This window comes from Dipteris shenzhenensis, chromosome 2 (genome assembly GCF_047967505.1).
Source record: "Dipteris shenzhenensis isolate YYH24624 ecotype China chromosome 2, Dip_SZ_1.0, whole genome shotgun sequence".
NCBI classification, from domain to species: domain Eukaryota; kingdom Viridiplantae; phylum Streptophyta; class Polypodiopsida; order Gleicheniales; family Dipteridaceae; genus Dipteris; species Dipteris shenzhenensis.
This window is the reverse complement of record NC_141597.1, coordinates 45,741,936-45,759,669: the sequence shown is the minus strand read 5'-3', so window position 1 is coordinate 45,759,669 and position 17,734 is coordinate 45,741,936. Positions and strand designations below refer to the sequence as shown.

Genomic DNA, 17,734 nt, shown 5'->3' with positions numbered 1-17,734 from the left:
CCACAAGTGGGATATGGCTCTTGCAGAGGCAGTATGGATTAGACATGCTGTCCAAATATGGGATGACAGGCTGTAAGCCTATTTCAGTTCCTTTGGAGCAAAATGTGAAGTTGAGTGCAGATGCAGGTGAGCTTCTGGAAGACCCTACTATGTACAGACGCATAGTAGGAAGTTTGATTTATATGACTATTACCAGGCCAGATTTGAGCTATGTTGTTGGGTTGGTAAGTTAGTTTATGCCGGCTCTAAGGAAACCGCATTTGGATGCGACTAGATGCATACTGAGTACATTGCAATATGGACTATTTTATGAGACTGGGGTTCAGATACAATTGCATGGATACACTAATGCTGATTGGGCTAGTAGTATTTCTGATTGACGATCTACAAGTGGATATATGTTCTCTTTTGGGAGTGCTGCAGTCACTTGGAGCAGCAAGAAACAACCTACAGTTGCCTTGTCGAGCACAGAGGCTAAGTACAGGGGTGCAACAATTGCTGCATGTAAGGTAGCTTGGTTGCATAAGCTACTTTATGATATGCATTAGTCTACAGATGGGCCAATTGTCATTTATTGTGACAACATGAGCAATATACACTTGGCAACATGAGCAATATACACTTGGCAAATAACCCACTCTATCATGCTAGAACAAAGCACATTGAGTTGCATTATCACTATGTACAGGAGAAGCTTCTAGTAGGTTTTATTGATCTAGTTTATGTTAGCACAGAGGATCAAGTAGCTGACATATTCACGAAGGCATTGGGTGCAGAGAACCTGCGCAAGTTTAGAGACTTGCTTGGTGTGCAGGAATTGGGATTGAGCTCGAGGAGGAGTGTTGAGATATCGAGCTCCACTCGTGATATGCCAGGGTGACCATTGTCTATTTATGTCACCGACTTGTAGCTGCAGATGCGGTTGGTACACCACCCATGAATAATAGCTGGATGATAGCTATCTTTATGTACTCTAGTTAGTGGCTCAGTTAGTATGCCACCTTAGTCAGCTGAGTTTGGTTTGAGACCCACATATAGGGTTCACTTATTCTTTTGTACTTAGAGTTCTTTTGGCTTTCACAACTAAGAAGAGGAAAACTGTTTTCAGCCTCCACCTTTGTGTATATTCCCCCATTGTGTATGTGAGAAAGTTGCAAGTGAGACTCCTTCCTTCTCTCCCACTCTCTTCATAGGTACCACTCTCTTAACCTTTCCCAAGCTCTCTCTATTCCCTTCACTGCCTCTTTACTCACAACTCTCACCACTTCTATCTCACTCAATAGTCTCAAACTTTCCAACCACTCACTCCTAGTTTCTTTCCTACTATTGCTAATCCCACCCTTAAGGATTACTAAGTTTCTCTATCCATTTGCTTCGTTCTTTTCCCCCTCCCCTCATATACCCCTGTCACCAATAATACTCTTCCAGATTGTTCCCCCTATGCTCTAGTAGCAAAGATGGGCTCCATAAGTTTTTTGATATCACTAGTGACACTTAGCAGTAGCGGGGATGGAATTTGTACCAGCTAAATGTCAAAAATATTTTTCTTAATGGCTACCTAAATGAGGAAGTCTATATGCAACAACCAAAAGGGTATGTTGAATCAAGAAAAGAGAATCAGGTATTCCATCTCAAGAAAAGTCTCTATGACTTAAAGCAAGCATCCAAAAGTTGGTATAGTAGAATCGACAAGAATTTGGCTAATCTGGGATACATGAATTCCAATGCAGATCATACTCTCTAATACAAAGTTCAAGGGAAAGACATTACTATTGCACTTTTGTATGTAGATGATTTGATTGTGACAGGAAGCAATGAGAGCTTCATCAAGAAGCTGAAACAAGATTATTCGACATGAAAGATCTTGGACTTATGCACTGTTGTCTCTGTATTGAATTCTGTAAAGACTCAGACAATACCTTCATGAGCTAGCAGAATATGTGGATAGCCTCCAAAAGAAGTTTCATACGGCATATTGCAAGATTGCAACCACTCCCATGGAACAGAGTTTGAAACTTACAAAAGATCCAGAAAAGCCTACCTGTAGTCCATGACAAGTACTATCAGTAGGCAACTGATCAAATCTCTTATATATCTGACTATCACAAGGCTAGATATTCATTATGTAGGTAGCTCACTTGTGTAGTTTATGGCAAATCCAAAATAGTCTCACTAGAATGCGGCCAAGAGAGTCTTGAGATATATCAGAGGTACCAGGCACTTTGGAATAGAATACATAGGAAGTCATCCAAGGTTGCATGGATACTGTAACAGTGGCTATGGAGGAGATCATGAGACTAGGATATCGACACAATGCTATGCATGTTTCCTTCATAAAGGTACTATATCATGGTTGTCAAACAAGTAAAGCTGATTATTTCTTTGTCTTCAATTGAAGCATAATATAGGGCACACAATAAGTGCATATGAGGCTATATGGCTCAGAAGACTATTGTCAGAAACATATTAATTTGATGAGTCAAAGCCCTAGGGTGTCAACTCCCTTTAGTAAGAAAACCTATCAAAATCTTGAGTATGAGATGAATTTAATAATATGCCATGAGTAGAAATTATTCAAATTAACATGGTTGTATTCTACACTAAAAGAGCTTCAAATATGTCTTTACACCTTGAAATTTGGGTAACACATGAAAAGGTTACATTGATTTGAAAGGACATGGGTTTTTAAATTTTAGAGTGTATTTTTTGTTTTACCCCCCCTCATCCAAAAGACCCCCCCCCCTAGGCCTCACATATTATGAAAAATCTTGCCTATTTTTCAAGCTATATACCTTATATTTTGTGGGAGGGGGGACATGAAATTTTCATATTTTTCCCTTGCATATTTGAAAATTTTAAAGGAAATCCATGCATATTATATATGGACCTTGTCCCCCCATACCCTAGATTTTGGACGAGGGTAGTAACATATCACATATTGAGTTGGCGCCCAAGGGTCAAAGCCAACACTAATATACTATGATAATCAATCGGCTCAAGCATTAGCCAAACATCCAGTATATCACTCCACGACAAAGCACATTGATGTCAAAGAGCATTTCATCAGAGAAAGAGTGTTACTTGGTGACATCATATTGCAACATTATGACACTAAAGAGAATGTTATAGATATCTTTACCAAACCACTTGGGAAAGAGCTTTTCAAGAAGCACCGACAAGCTCTTGGTTTGACTTAAAGGAAGGACATTCCCATTAAAGGGGTTTGATGGAATGCAATGTTTAGTCCTTCTTTGATTGCCCATAATCATTGGGCTTGGCATTTTGCGAGTAAGTTTTTGCGAGTTTTTATTGAATTTTTTCTATAGCTCATGGCATGCCATTAAAGATCGTATGGTGTGGAACTCTTACAATCACCCTGATCTCTAGCTACAAGGATTGATTTGACTCAACCATAATGATTGTTTTAAATGGGAAAATTTAAGCAGAACTATGCATTTAGCATTGGGAGAAATTTAAAATACTGTTTTATGCACAACTTGTATTCTTACATGCACGACGATGGGCAACCTCCAATGCTATTTCGTCCTCGATGGGTAGGCAAGTGGTCGGAAACCATCATGAGAGGGCTCTTCTGTCTGTCGTGTTGTGCACACCCTGTAGCGATCACCTCACCTAACCCTGTCCGTGGCGTGCAACTCAACTGAGGAGAAAGAAGAAAGGGTGAGGAGGGGGGGGAATATGAGGTGGAAATTGAAAGGAGCACAATAAGTGTGGATCACCATCTTGATGCCAAAACAACAAAAAGACACTATGAATAGAGCACCATCTTCTTGCAAAGTCAAGAAAAAACACTCTCAGAGATGGACTGTGGATATGGCGTTTAATCTTCGTCTTCCTCCCAAGCTCCACCTCCCCCCGCCATGCGCAGCAGCTGCCCATGGCCTCCATCGCCTCTCCTCCATTGCCTGCTTGCCGAGCTCCTTCCTCCCTCTCCCGACATTGCCTCCCCCATTTCTTCTTCACAACGCTCACCTTTACAGCCTTCCCCTCCCATTTCTTGCAGCGCCTCCGATGCTACCGCTCCTATGAGGACCTCCCCTCCCTCAAGCTTTCTCCCAGAATCCCGCACCGGCTTCATTGCAGAGGCTCCCCGCCCGATCCTACTCCATGGCTGTCCAGCTTGGTATGTTGCACAATATGATTTCTTGTTTCGCTGGCAATTGAAAGCTTCGGCAGAGTTTCGTTGAAAGACGGAGAATGCAACACAATGCGGTTTTTAAACTATGGAATGGGTATCTTATTTGTTAATAGTTCAAAGCTTTCCCAAGAATTGCGTTCTAAGAAGCGAAATTCGGTGGAATGCCCGCTGTGAAACTATGGAACCAGGCAATGCAGTGCCCTGTTGAGTACACACACACTAGAGAGAATGGGAGCGACGGAAGAAGACAAAGCTGATACTCCCACCTTGTTGGGTCTGCGTTTTCAGGTTTCACAGGTCTTCGGACCTGCCATATTCGAAGCCTCGAAGCTAAAGGTTTTGTTTTTGGGCGTGGATGTAGATGAACATCCGGAGCAGCTCCCTAGAATTTACACACTCACGCACAGCGACATTACTGCCAAGCTCACGCTCGGCGTCTCTCAAAGTATCAATCAAGTTCAGGTACAAGAGATTTCTGTCAGCTGGGACTACCCAAATTACGGGAAACGTGCGTATGAAGTTTGAGAGAAAGCTGTCTGTGACGCAACTTTCCCAGTCTTGCAGTTACAAGGTTGGTACAGGAGGCTTCAGAGAGATGACGTCGTGGCAAAGTGGACGAAATGTCAGGGATCGATGTCCCTTCAAGTGCATTGTCACATAAGCGGCGATCACTGGTTTCTTGATGCGATTGCTCAGTTAAGATTCTACATTTTCCGAAGGGAACTACCGGTGGTAAGTAATTGCTAAGATGGTCGAGCTGGGAGTACGTTTTGTGCTCAAAACCAATTTAGAAGTTGTGCCTGCACGTATCTTTGTTGAAGGATTGCCTTGTTTGTCAATCTATGCAGGTGTTGGAGGCATTCCGGCATGGGGATGGAGCTCTATTAAGGAAGCATCCAGGTCGCTATTATTCTGTATATTGCTCGTGTGTGTATCAATGCTACTGTTCTGTATATCAAGGCTAAGGCTAAAGCTTGCTACTTTACTTCTGTTCTGTATACTCCTATCTGTATCAATGCTACTGTTTTGTAAATTTAGGCTAAGGCTTGCTACTTTACTTGCAATGCAATGTGGGTGCTTTCCTGTGGTGCTGAATGCCTGAGATTGATACTGGTGTGTGTATCAGAGCTGGAAGCTGCGCCAGTGTGGGTGCATTTTCACTCGAATGTGAAGGAGTTGAATCGGGTGGAGTGTTGGGGGCCGTTGGGAGGACAAGCCCATGCAGCAGAGGCAGGGAAACACATGCAAACTCTTGCCAAGTTGAAGAGATGCAAAGACTGAATGAATGAAGGGGCTAAACTCTTGCCAAGTTCAAGTGATGCAAAGACTGAATGAATGGAGGGGCTAAGAGAGTCTAAGAGAGTTCACTAAATGAAATGAAGGGGCTAAGAGAGTGGGGGAGCAAGGCTACTTTTGTGGACTCACAAATTGTATGTGGGATATATATGCAGGTGAAGATGATGGAGCTTGCTAAGAGGCCTGTCCAATGTGGAGTCCCATGTAACTGCTGTTTCCCTCAAGCTAGGCCGATTGCTCACTAGTGCTATCGTTTGGGTAGCATTATCCTTCCCTAAAGTGCTCCTTTTGCATCCTTTCCTTTTCAATAAACCTAACTAAGGCTTGAGAAGAGGTTCATCACATTTGGGCTTAGTCTTTCCTCCCCTCACCAAAACATCCCTCTCTCAACTCCATGCAAAATGGTTCTACTTATTGAGATACCCCTGTGTCATCTTGCACCCATCTTGGAAAAAAAAATCTACGAATACCTCAAATGCAAAAGTATGAGGTATCTCCAAGATGCAATGGACTTTCCCATGTGAGATGCTCCTTCCTAATTTTCCTTTGGGCTAGTCAATAGAGCTTTGCTAATCATTGGAGCAGCATGTAGGCTCTCCCCTTTGGTCGGTCCAACTTGTAACTCATTTTTTGGGTCTCATACTTAGGCCCCTTGGGTCATTGGTGGAGACTTCAGTAAATTCTGTGTGTGTGTGTATGTGTGTGTTTATCTTTGCATTTCCCTTCTTGTAACCTTTCCCAACATTCAAGCCTTCTTGTTATATGCTTGCATCTCAATGCTCAATCGTATCCCCCTTATAGTAAACCTTGTTAGCATGCCACTTATTCACATCGTGAAATGGCATAAATATATTGGATAATTTTAAAATGTTTTTCTTTCCTGACATTTTTGCACTATGTTTATCTTTTAACGGTTATGGCAAGCTATTTGTATCATTGATGTATTTGATTAGTCTTGCTTGTAAATTGCATTTCCGTTGAGAAATTAGACTATCTTTTATATCTAACTCACCATTTCCCCCCAAGTAAGAATTTAGAACATAGGATAATGAAGTAATAAAAGGCATTTGGTTATTAATAGCGTTTTCATAATTTTTGTGATGCGATTAATTCGGCTTGTCTTTGGATTTGTTTCAAAATGACACTTAATTACTCGGGGTTAGTAGTTAATAGTTTCATTTACTCCGACACTATGAATGCTTATTTCAAGACTATGAATACTTATTGCAAAATAAATACTATATTGTCAAGGCAAGAGGTGCTTATCTAGTTGGATAGCAATTTTATTGTGTAAGATTGGATATATTCTAGTCATATGAAGGTACATATATAGTGGTTAAGGCAAGAGGTGCTCATCTATTATAGCTAGCTCTTTTTGTTTTCCTTCTTAGTGGTTGCTTTCCTTAGCCCAATCGATGGACTTATGGGCTTAGAAATTTGGTAGTCACACTCTTGTAGGTCTAATTGTTTACTCTAGAGAGAGACGCTTACATACCAGGTCAACTATGTGACAATATTGGAGAAACATTCTCAAGCCACTAAAAAACTTTTTAAAACATTAAAATTTTAAATTTTCAAATATTTTCAATGAGATGAATTGATTCACATGCATTCCTCTAAGGGAATCGCGGACCATATCAAATGACTTGAGTGCTCCCAAGGCTAGATTGCACAAAAAGACTTCAATGAGATTAATTGATTTTCACAAGCACTTTGCTATAAGAATCATAAACCATGTCTAAAGATTACTACTCTTGAGACTAGATTGCAGAAACACACTTTAACGAGATGAGCATGGTGCCAAGGGAACTACAGACCATGTTATTAGACTCGAGTGCTTTGAAGGCTAGATTGTTCAAAAAATCTTCAATGAGATGAGTTGATTCTCATGAGCATTATCCAAGGGAACTATAGACCATCTCAAAAGACTCGAGTGCTCTTGAAGTTAAATTGCACAAATACTCTTCAATGAGATGAATTGATTTTCACAAGCATTCTACTAGAATTAAGATGCACAAGAGTAACACAATACCAAAACACAAATTTGTGTTTGTGCTACTAACTTACTAATGTGCAACCTCGAAGCATGTGCTACCATATTAGACATATGCACTAGGAAGATGATGTATGAAAACACATTGAAATGAGAACTACTCTTTTATATCTTTGTTAAAAGCACCTTGTTGTAGGTGTGGCATCATTGAGGCTGCATATGCAATGTTCCAAGGTTTGTGTATATATGAGATGTGATGTCATGGAATACATAGATTGCAGCTTATGTTAAGCATGGGAAAATTGAGAAAGCCCTACAATTGTTTGAAAAGATGTAGGTATAAGCATAGATCCAAATTATGACTTCCTTGTTTGCATCCCTAGAGCATCTCAAAAAAGATGTGTTAAACATATGCTTTCTAGTATAGAGATAAGAGGGCTATTTTTGTCTATCCATTAGCAAATCATATATAGAGAAGATTCCAAGATTCACAAAACTAAATGTGTGCTTCCAACTTTAATTTTGTCAAGCTACTATGGGCACAAATCTTGTGGAGCTAAGTAGGAGCTTTGTGGAATTCCCCTGTCAAAACTGAGTTGTTTTGAAAACTTAGAAGGCAACTGAGGCCTTTTTGTATGTAGCTTTACATCTTATGGTGGATATTTAATTATCTCCTAAGGCTCCTAGCTCTTGATGCTAACAAGGAAACCAAAGGAGCAGCTTCCTTTGTAATAACCTATCAAATGCTCTAGACACTATATTGTTATTTCAATCTTCTACTTTCTTACTTTTCTGCACAAACCACATATGTTAGGTGCCATGATTTATAACAAAGTTTAGCTAGTCTTTTGACTAGTATTTATAGCATTCAAAAACATGCATGAGGCATTCAAAGTAATTGACAATCTACCATTGACTCATCTACTACCCAGCTAGGCTAGGGTTAGTAGGCTATGAAATTTTATAAGAAAATGTAGAGGACATCTGTGAAACCAAGCTTATATACCATTGTTGTAGTGCTTATAGTGTGTGCCAACATGGTCAACCTAGAAGAGGGAAATCTTAATCATTTTGATACTACTAAACCACACTAGTCAGATAGTACTGCACTCATTAATAAGTCAATTAAGTGTGGCTACATTGAGGACGTAGAAAAGGAATCATCAAGAGCTGTGGATTTGCTTTATTGCTTTGGTGGCAAGGGCAACAAGTGTATCCAATGCAATGAGAATTGTTGAACAATGCTTGACTACAGAAGTTGTTGTTGAGGGTGCATTTAGTGAAGAAGAGGATGAGCTTGAGCTACTTAATGACAACAACTAAATCGAAGAGATTGATGATATCATACCGCTGTTGACTGTGATATAGAGTGTTGTGCACACATGTTATGGGATGGATAGGAGAATATGTTAAGTGATGAAAGATCACATATGCTCGTATGCATCTTGTCTCATCATTCAGATTGTACGCTTTTGTCAGAAATTATGTTCGTTTTTTCTAGTGCATGTATGCTTTGATGTATTCTTATAATGTCTAATGCCCATATTGCCTTCTTTTGTTCTTAACATCTTGTCTTTAAAAAAAGTTCTATGTTGGAGTTATGCACACTTATGCATTGTGTGTCCATTGCTGTAATGTATTCCTATAATCCCCATTCCCCAAGTCTTTCTCTTGTGTTTAACATTGAAATGAAATGTTCTCAAATTTTGTGACATTGTCATGCATTTATACTTCCAATACCGCGATATTGTGGGACCCCCTATTAGTGTTGGCACACTCCTTGGGGCACATCTTGTCCCTAGCACCCAAGATGGCACTGACATGGATATCTCAGATCAAGATAAGTCTGATCGAGATATTTTAAAGGATTCTATTGAGACCATGCAAATGATGATCAGACGAAAAGGACACACACCTCAAGAAACGCAAGGGTCTATGAAGCAAGAAGAAGAGGAGGAGGACACAAGCAAGGGAAAAGACAAAGAAAATGCAAGCAAGAGAGGAAAAAGGAGCACAGACAAGAAAATTAAAACCTATTTGAGAGAATATATAAAGAGGATATATTTCCTCTTTGGGTGAAGGATTGTAACACCTTGAGACATGTATCTTGTTTACTTTCTTGATGGTTTTGGTAAATAATAGACACTACTTCACACAAAAACCAAGATTACAAAAGTGCATCACATAAGGAACTTGAAAAAGAGTTAATATATTTCAAGATCATCTTTACAAAATTGCATTCCAAATACACATGTTCACAATAGAATGTCTCATATAATAGGTTTGTGTGTAAAATATCTCAAGGGACAAATGTGCTAGGGCCCACATCTAAAGTACCATGAGTGCTAGGTCCTGCACCCTGGTTGTCCAAATTGGTCAAGTCTTTAATATCAAAAGTATCAAAATCATCTTCTGCATCTAAGTCCTCAAAATTGGTTTTGTATCGTTGGGGCTAAGCCTCTAGTGTGAGGACACATGATCGTAACTCTTGAATCTCTTTGGGCCTATCTTGCAATCTCAGCTTGCAAGTACACCCTATGGATGAAGAGGTATGGTAGATATTACTAGGTCAATAAGGTCATTGTGTGCTTGTGGAGTCAATAAGGTCATTGTGTGCCTGTAGAGTCAATACACGAGGCCTATGAGATGTTGGCTCTCTATTCTCAGTCCTTGCTCACTTCCATTTGGTAGGGCATCCATTTCTTGTGCCTGATAAGTGGTGTCCATCGGTCTAATCTACCTGTGATGCAAGAAATTATGGGTGTACACTTGCTAGGATGAAGCGCATGGGAATTTGTTGATTATTCGGCATGTTCCCTTTAGCTTCTATGAATTGTTGGAGTAGAATGTGCGCTAGATCCTTGTGTTGTACATCAAATAACTTGGGTTGTGAGTACTTATTTCTAGCATGCCCACCTGAAGAAATAGGGTGTTTCTTATGAATGAACTTGAACAAAGGCTGGCCACTTGTCGAAGAGATAGTGGATCGCCTTGCATGGTATCATCATCCACCAAACCCGTGGGTGAACACACCTAATCGCTCCCTTCCAAGCATCTCTCGTTACTCGTTCAAAATTGCTTAAGCCTTGGTGTGATTCAATTGCTTAGCCAAATTGGCATCTTGAGACTCTAAACCATCTTGTGGGCTTGGAACATCCTCAGAATGTGTATACATATGCTCCTCTGGAAATGTGTCCATAGACACTTCGAGATGCTTCTATGCAGGTACGTTCTCTCCCTTTGAGCTCATATCAATCCTGAAATTCCCCCTAAAAAATTATAATAAATGCATCAAGAACATGTAAACATGTTTTAAATCATGATAATTGCATTAAAGCACATTAAAGAATAGCAACATGACACTTATCAAATTCCATCATAGCAACATAACACTTATTACATTTCAAAGTATACAAAAAATATTAAATTGCTCAACATGGACTGAGGACTCAATGATATACAAAAATGATCATGTTATAAGTCATCATGTCACAAATTGTACAAACTATCACAAACTGTACAAGGATGTATTAGACATTTGCTGGTCTAAGTCCTTGGATGTATCAAACATTTGCTGGTCTAAGTCCTTGGTTGGGACTGAGTTGCCAACTGTAGCTTGCTACAATATTAGAAACACTACAAAACTCTACTCTTGGTGCATGGCTGCTCCTCAGGTCTGTGTGCTTTCCTTGGAGTGCAAGTCATCACAGCCCACAAAATTAGAGCTTGTATAGGACTAGTATAAGTTGGTGGTACACAAATGCCTATGATCTTAAGAATGTGGTGGGACATTGCATACACATCTTGTGCAGTCAAAAAGGGTAGGGGATTAGCATAAAGGCACTCCGGAGCTATGTGGTGAAAATTTTGATGAAAAGTTGTAACACTCGTGGGACTCTTACTCTTCACTGCCGGATAATTAATGTTGGTTCTTATTGGTGTCATCATTCCCCAATCACAAATGCCTAGATACACTTCTTTGGATGACTCGGAGAAATGTAGCATAATGTTTTGTGCATCCAAATAATTATGTAGGACATTATGTTGGTGCATATAATGAACAGTGCGTACAAGTTCACTTAGAAGATAAAAACGTGCTGACAAATGCACAGAGCTCTAACATGCATTTCTGTGTCATCTCTATGTCTCGCAGGAGAGGGTCTCTTTCCATCATGTCTAAGATAGGTCATCCATCTATCCAAATGATATCCATTCCAAAACGGGAAAATTATCAATGGATTACTATTAGATACTAGACCTATAGCTTGGATGATGCCCAGGTATATGACATCCCCTAAGCATGTTGCTTTTGCCAATGCTTTTGCGTGCAAATCCTCGGGTGTCTTGGAGAGCTTCAACACCTTGCAAGCATAAATCTTATGGGGACCGAATGAGCTGATGCATCTTTCTTGCACATTGTCCCCCACCCCCTCTATCCCCATTTCCACACCCAACTTATGTTCTGTAATTTGCTGCACATCGCCCAAAGAGGTCACATCCTGTTTTCACACCTTTTGCACATCCTACCGCACATCTGGATAGGTTTCCCTTGCCCACACTTGTACCCTTAGCCCCCTTGCCTTCACCAGTAGCAACGCCACCAGAACACCATGGTCAGCCCGTTGAAACAAGAATGCCACAATGACTGACACTGGCACTTCTCCAACAATTAGATGTTTGATTCACACCAGTAGCAACTGTGGGCACTGATACCAGTGCTTCTCCAATGATGAGATGTTTGATTCACACCAACAACAGTTGCAGGCACCGGCATCGTTGCACAAGAAACTATTGAAAAAATTATTGTTACTGTAGTGAAAATGGTTCACAAATGCCCTCATTTAGGATTTATTGCAACCAGTGTGATTGCTGCACAAGCAATTGTTGCAGAAGGACTAAAGTAGCTCTAAAATAGGACTACATTTTCATTAGCTTGGAACTAAAATAGCACTAAAATAGCTCCAAGAACTAGCAGAAATTGTTGGACAAGGACTAGTAGGACTAAAATAGCTTCAGAATAGAAGTATATTTTCCTTGGTTTATAACTATAATAACTGCAATAACTAGCGCGGTGGTTTAGAACTATATAACTCCAATAACCAGCATGGTGGTTGCAAGGAAACTATCATAAATTTCAAATGTCTACATTTTCCTGAGCTTGGAACTAAAATAGCTCCAAGAACAAGTGCAGTGGTTGAGAAATTGTTGCACAAGGAGTAAAACGACTAAAATATCTCCAAAATAAGACTATATTTTCCTTGGTTTAGAACTAAAATAGCTTCAACATCTAGCACTGTTGTGGATACAGAGAGTGTTTTTTCCCACACTGCCGACCTTTAAAGAGAGTTTTTCCCAATGATAAATTTTTTTTCTTTTCATACATGTTTGATCCTTTGAAAGAATAAAAATACATGAGCATGTACATCAAGTTTGAAGCTCATATATTCATGTCCAAGTTTGAGATGAAAAAAATCAACTAAGAGCATTTACATCAATGGCTTCATCCTAAGCCAAGTCTTGTGCACCAAATAAGTCTATCTCCAACTCTATACCGAGTTGATCTCCTATATCATCATCGTACTCTAGCATCATACGTTCACCTAAGACTTGATCTTCTTCAATAAAGTCGGGTGATTATTGATCGTCATCTTCTTCCTCAATATCGTGATCTCCATCTTGCTCTAGTATGATGTCATTACGTGTATCTTCCTCTTGGCTCATATTGTGATCTTCATCTTCTTCGCTAGATCCATCTGGATCAATTGGATCCGGCATTGGTAGTAGCATCTCCATATCTACATCTCTATCTTCAATTTGTGGTGCAACTTGGATCACGTACCACCATCTTGGATTAGAATGATCCGGATGAAAAACCACCTATATTGAAGATGGGTGTCAAATGCCATCAATTATATGAATTTATGATCAAGTACATGTACTAATTGATCTTAAAAAATGAAAGCATTCGATTAATTAAATCATTAGTATGCACCTGCTCACGATGCTCTGAAAGAACAAAAGTATCACTTTCATCGGTCCAAAGTTTGGTGGAGTCTATTGTAAAGAAACCACTATTGTCTTTTCTCACTGTAGCATGGAGACCGTTGTAAAACCATTTAACATCAAGAATGAAAATACTAAATTGTCTAAAATCAATTTCATAGATTTCGCATATGGTCCCACAATAATCCAACTATGAGGATAGAAGATTGATATCCAAAGCACTTGCTCAGCTATCTTGTGTGAAGTTAGCCATGACTCCACAATCATATGTGACTCTCTTTGAATCGATGCATTCCATGCAAAAATGTCGTCCATATGACCATAATGCACTGTACTTTTTGTATTGCAAAAGAGCATCATTAAAATAATGAGGATGCATCTATTTTATAGCATATATTGCCACACATAATTACTTAATTACGTCAAGAGGTAAGAAACTTACATGCATCATACATCCAGATGATAACTCTCGCTCGCGCTCGTTTATTTTCTCTCCATCATGTTCGGCTTTACGTAGACCTAGTTGTAGCCAATCAAGTGACATGTGAGTGGGAAGAAGGGCGAGATCCCGTGGATATGGTTGCACTTGCCTGTGCATGACTCTGAATCTCATACTTGCATTTATTCTTTCTACTTTTGCTTCATATCTCTCAATCTACTTCTGCATCTCCTTGCTATTGAGGATACAAAACTTATTGAATTTCTCCATTTGCTCTTCGCTCATCTTTCTTTCAATCCCTTTTCCTTGGGGAACCTCGCCAACGATGCAATCATCATCCTTGTTATGCCAAGCCTGTGGCATATCGGGATCCATGGATGCAAGAAACTCTATGATATATACTAATGACTCTTGCACAAGCCATCCCTCTGCCATGCTTGCTTCCGATCTTACTCTCTGCCTTACAAATCCCTTCAAAGTTTTCATAAACCGCTCGAGAAAAAACATCCACCGACTATGAATGGTACCTACAATGGCCACCTCCTCAACTATGTGCACAAGCAAGTGCACTTGAGTTGTCATAATGCTTGAGGAAAAGTGCTTCTCAAGCAAGCATACGGCTTCGATGGAGTCCACCCTAGCCTTCTCGATGCTCAATATGGAGATCTCTTTTTGAGATATCCACCTTTTTCATGTGTCCATGTAAGATTCATAATCTGTCTACAAATTATTCAACTTAAATTGAAGAAAATGCAATCAATGTGAGTTGATAGTAAGCATACCTCACAATACCACACTGATCTTGAATATAGCATTTCTAACATCTTCTTGTAAGCACCCTTTCAATGTAATTGGGAGGATGAACTATCCAAGCAACAAAGAAGTCATGTCAATAAGATAACATAATCATAATTACACTAATGCATCATGATTGTTGGTACACTAATCCTACAGCTTAGAATACCTATAAGACCTTGTGCCAATCATGGGACTTGAGCCCACTAAGCTTATTGTCCTTTGAAAATGCTCCTTTCAAGCAACACATGTACCCTGTCGGTGTTCGAAAAGAGACCTTGACCGCTGCCTCCTCTCTCTTGGAGAGGATCCATGTTGCTTTCTGGAGGAAAAATTTACGAACACGCACTTGGAGCCACAAATGAGGCATCCTATTCATAGCATGCAAGTCTTCTTGCACTCCTCTTAAGTCTTTGTCACCAACCAAGTGTGCCCAAATAGTAGCCCCCACATTCTTAAAGATATGCATGGGATCCAATAGATGATTGATTTGTAATTGATCCCAATAAGGAAGGTCGTGAAAGATGGATAGCCTCTTCATACCAGGAGGAGGCTCCTCTCCATTTGCCCTACAAGCCTGAATCCAGTCACTTGCCTTCAAATATGGTGGTGGTGGATCAAGATGGCCTCCACGGGCGAGATGGTCTAGCGGAAGGTATCGAGCATGACCTTCATAACCATTTTCCTCATATGTTTGGAGTGTCATGCAAGTGCACTCAAACCCTTCCCACAAATAGGACAAGCATGGTACCCACTTATTGCAACTCGTGCAGGATTCCTTCAATGCGTTAGTACAAGACATGTGCTAGAAAGAGAGTCATAAAAGTATCATTATACATGTAAAGACACAACCACGTACCTGCAGAACACTCTCCATATCCTGGGTAGTCATGCATGGTCCACATCAAAATTCCCCTAACCAAAATGTCATTGGTATGTCTAGGAGCTCTAAAAATATCAAAGACATGTATGCCATCTCTTAATGCAGGCATGGTATTTGGTGCAGGAAACATCTTCTTGAGCAACCTATCGCAATTCAAACATACACAGGCTTCGAATAATGAGAAACTATGATGATTCTCAAAACAAACAATGTCCAAATTATGAGATAAATTAATGCAAGAGCTAACCTCATTAAGGCTGACACTTGTATCGGACCACCGATATTTTGCTTGCAGATTCAAGATTGAGAGGAGATTGAGAGACAAGCTTGTAGTTTTGACATCCAAGCACCCTCATACAACCATGTTGATTGCAATTCTCGCATATTGGCCTTAGACTCGGACATCACGTGATGTAGTGCCCCTAAAAATAGAATCCATCATGTCCACCATACCCACGTCATCATCTAGCACATCTGAGAGACTATCCTCTTGCTCAAAGTGTGAAGGTACACGCGCACCCTCGCCACCCTCCTCCTTATCCTGCCTTAAGGTTTCGTGTAAATATAAGATCCTCTCTCCTCCCCTCTCTTATTTCCTCTTCTTCCTCTCTCTTTTCCTCTCTTTTGTGTATGCTTATGCTTATGCTTTCCTCCCCTCTCTTTTGCCTCTCTTTTCCTCTCTTTTCCCTCTCTTTTTCCTCTCTTTTCCTTCTCTTTTCTCCTCTCTTTTCCTTCCACTCTTTCATCCTCTCTTTCATCCTCTCTTCTCTGTTTTCATAAGCATATGCATTTGCATATGCTTATGTTTATATGCTTATACATGAGCATATGCTCATATGCTCATGCATAAGCATAATCGTATGCTTTCTCTCTTTTCCTCTCTTTCCCCTCTCTTTTTTCTCTTTTTCTTCTCTTTTCTCCTCTCTTTTCCTTCCACTCATTCATCCTCTCTTTCATCCTCTTTTCTCTCTTTTCATAAGCATATGCATTTGTGTATGCTTATGCATGAGCATATGCTCATATGCTCATATGCTCATGCATAAGCATAATCATATGCTTTCCCTCTTTCCCCTCTCTTTTTTTCCTCTTTTCCTTCTCTTTTCTCCTCTCTTTTCCTTCCACTCTTTCATCCTCTCTTCCTCTCTTTCATCCTCTTTTCTCTCTTTTCGCCAAATCGACTATGTCGGGAGCAACATTCCATCCCAACTCACATGTGGGACCTCATTCGCATATTGGACCCCAAGGGATTCACTCTTTGTACAAGGGGGATGTCACTTGCGTGTATGCACTTCAAGAAAACCCCCTATATACGGTCCATATGGCATAATAAAACACCCCTATTTAAGCTTATAAGGATACCACTAAAAGCGCACTATGTCCCCCCTTTCCTTAAATCTACATTCTTTCTCAATTATCTAGATTAGACCCTACAAAAATTTAGACGATATAGATCATACCATCTTCAAATATTCACCAATGTGTGATATTCATTTGTTTTCCTACCATGGCCTAGAACTAGCCATCGCTTGGGCTTAGTTCATGCACACTTGGTACATGACTAATTGTCACTAGTCCAATGTGTAAGTGTGTGTTCTTTTAATGTTTAGGGGGTAAAAACTTATATTTCCCTACACCCCTCCCTCCACTCCCCCCCAAAAAGATTGAAAGCCCCCCCTAACTTAAATTTAGGATTGAAAAAGAGTAAAAAGGACCCCCACCCCTAATGTATAAGCTTATGGCTCATCTTTTAAAAAACCCCTATTGTACACTCAAGTGATATCATAAGTTTCCCCTGGTGAATCCCCCGAGTATTGGACTGACCATTCCATTACATACATGTATGCTTTGAGTCCATGATCAATTTACAAAACAAACATAGTAAACATAACATTTACCTCATCTCACAGACCTTCATTATATGTCCTCCTTTATTATGCAAGGCCATTGAAAGCATTAGGATTACGAAAGTTATGAAGTTTACAAGAGAGAAAAGCCACTGTCTAGAAGAATATACTACTGCATTCAAAAGCTACACTCGATCAATCCGATTGAGTATGTCTCTAGAGATTGCATTGAAAAGGATTGATCTACTACTTTTCAATGCAATAGTATATTCTTCAATGCAATAGTGGTACATCAATCCGATTGATCCACTACTTTTCAATC

At 39.9% G+C, this 17,734-nt stretch overlaps 1 protein-coding gene across 2 annotated transcripts; it reads left to right on the top strand.

Annotated features, from left to right (window-relative positions):
- The first annotated feature begins 3,793 nt into the window (after positions 1-3,793).
- On the top strand, positions 3,794-6,265 carry LOC147904845 (protein STAY-GREEN, chloroplastic-like). 2 transcript variants are annotated; one of them, XM_087395809.1, is made up of 5 exons: positions 3,794-4,144; positions 4,348-4,621; positions 4,724-4,891; positions 5,008-5,059; positions 5,286-6,265. In XM_087395809.1, the coding sequence occupies exons 1-5, from the start codon at positions 3,882-3,884 to the stop codon at positions 5,438-5,440; spliced, it is 912 nt and encodes a 303-aa protein (XP_087251935.1). In that variant the 5' UTR covers positions 3,794-3,881; the 3' UTR covers positions 5,441-6,265. The 2 variants fall into 2 exon arrangements, with proteins under 2 accessions (XP_087251935.1, XP_087251943.1); XM_087395817.1 differs by having other exon boundaries at positions 3,995-4,144; positions 4,521-4,621.
- The last annotated feature ends 11,469 nt before the right edge of the window (positions 6,266-17,734 follow it).

Coding starts and splice junctions, on each gene's coding strand:
- LOC147904845 (XM_087395809.1), top strand. CDS start 3,882: ATGCGCAGCAGCTGCCCATGGCCTCCATCGCCTCTCCTCCATTGCCTG. Junction 4,145..4,347: donor CTCCATGGCTGTCCAGCTTG/GTATGTTGCACA, acceptor CTATGGAACCAG/GCAATGCAGTGCCCTGTTGA. Junction 5,060..5,285: donor TCTATTAAGGAAGCATCCAG/GTCGCTATTATT, acceptor TGTGTGTATCAG/AGCTGGAAGCTGCGCCAGTG.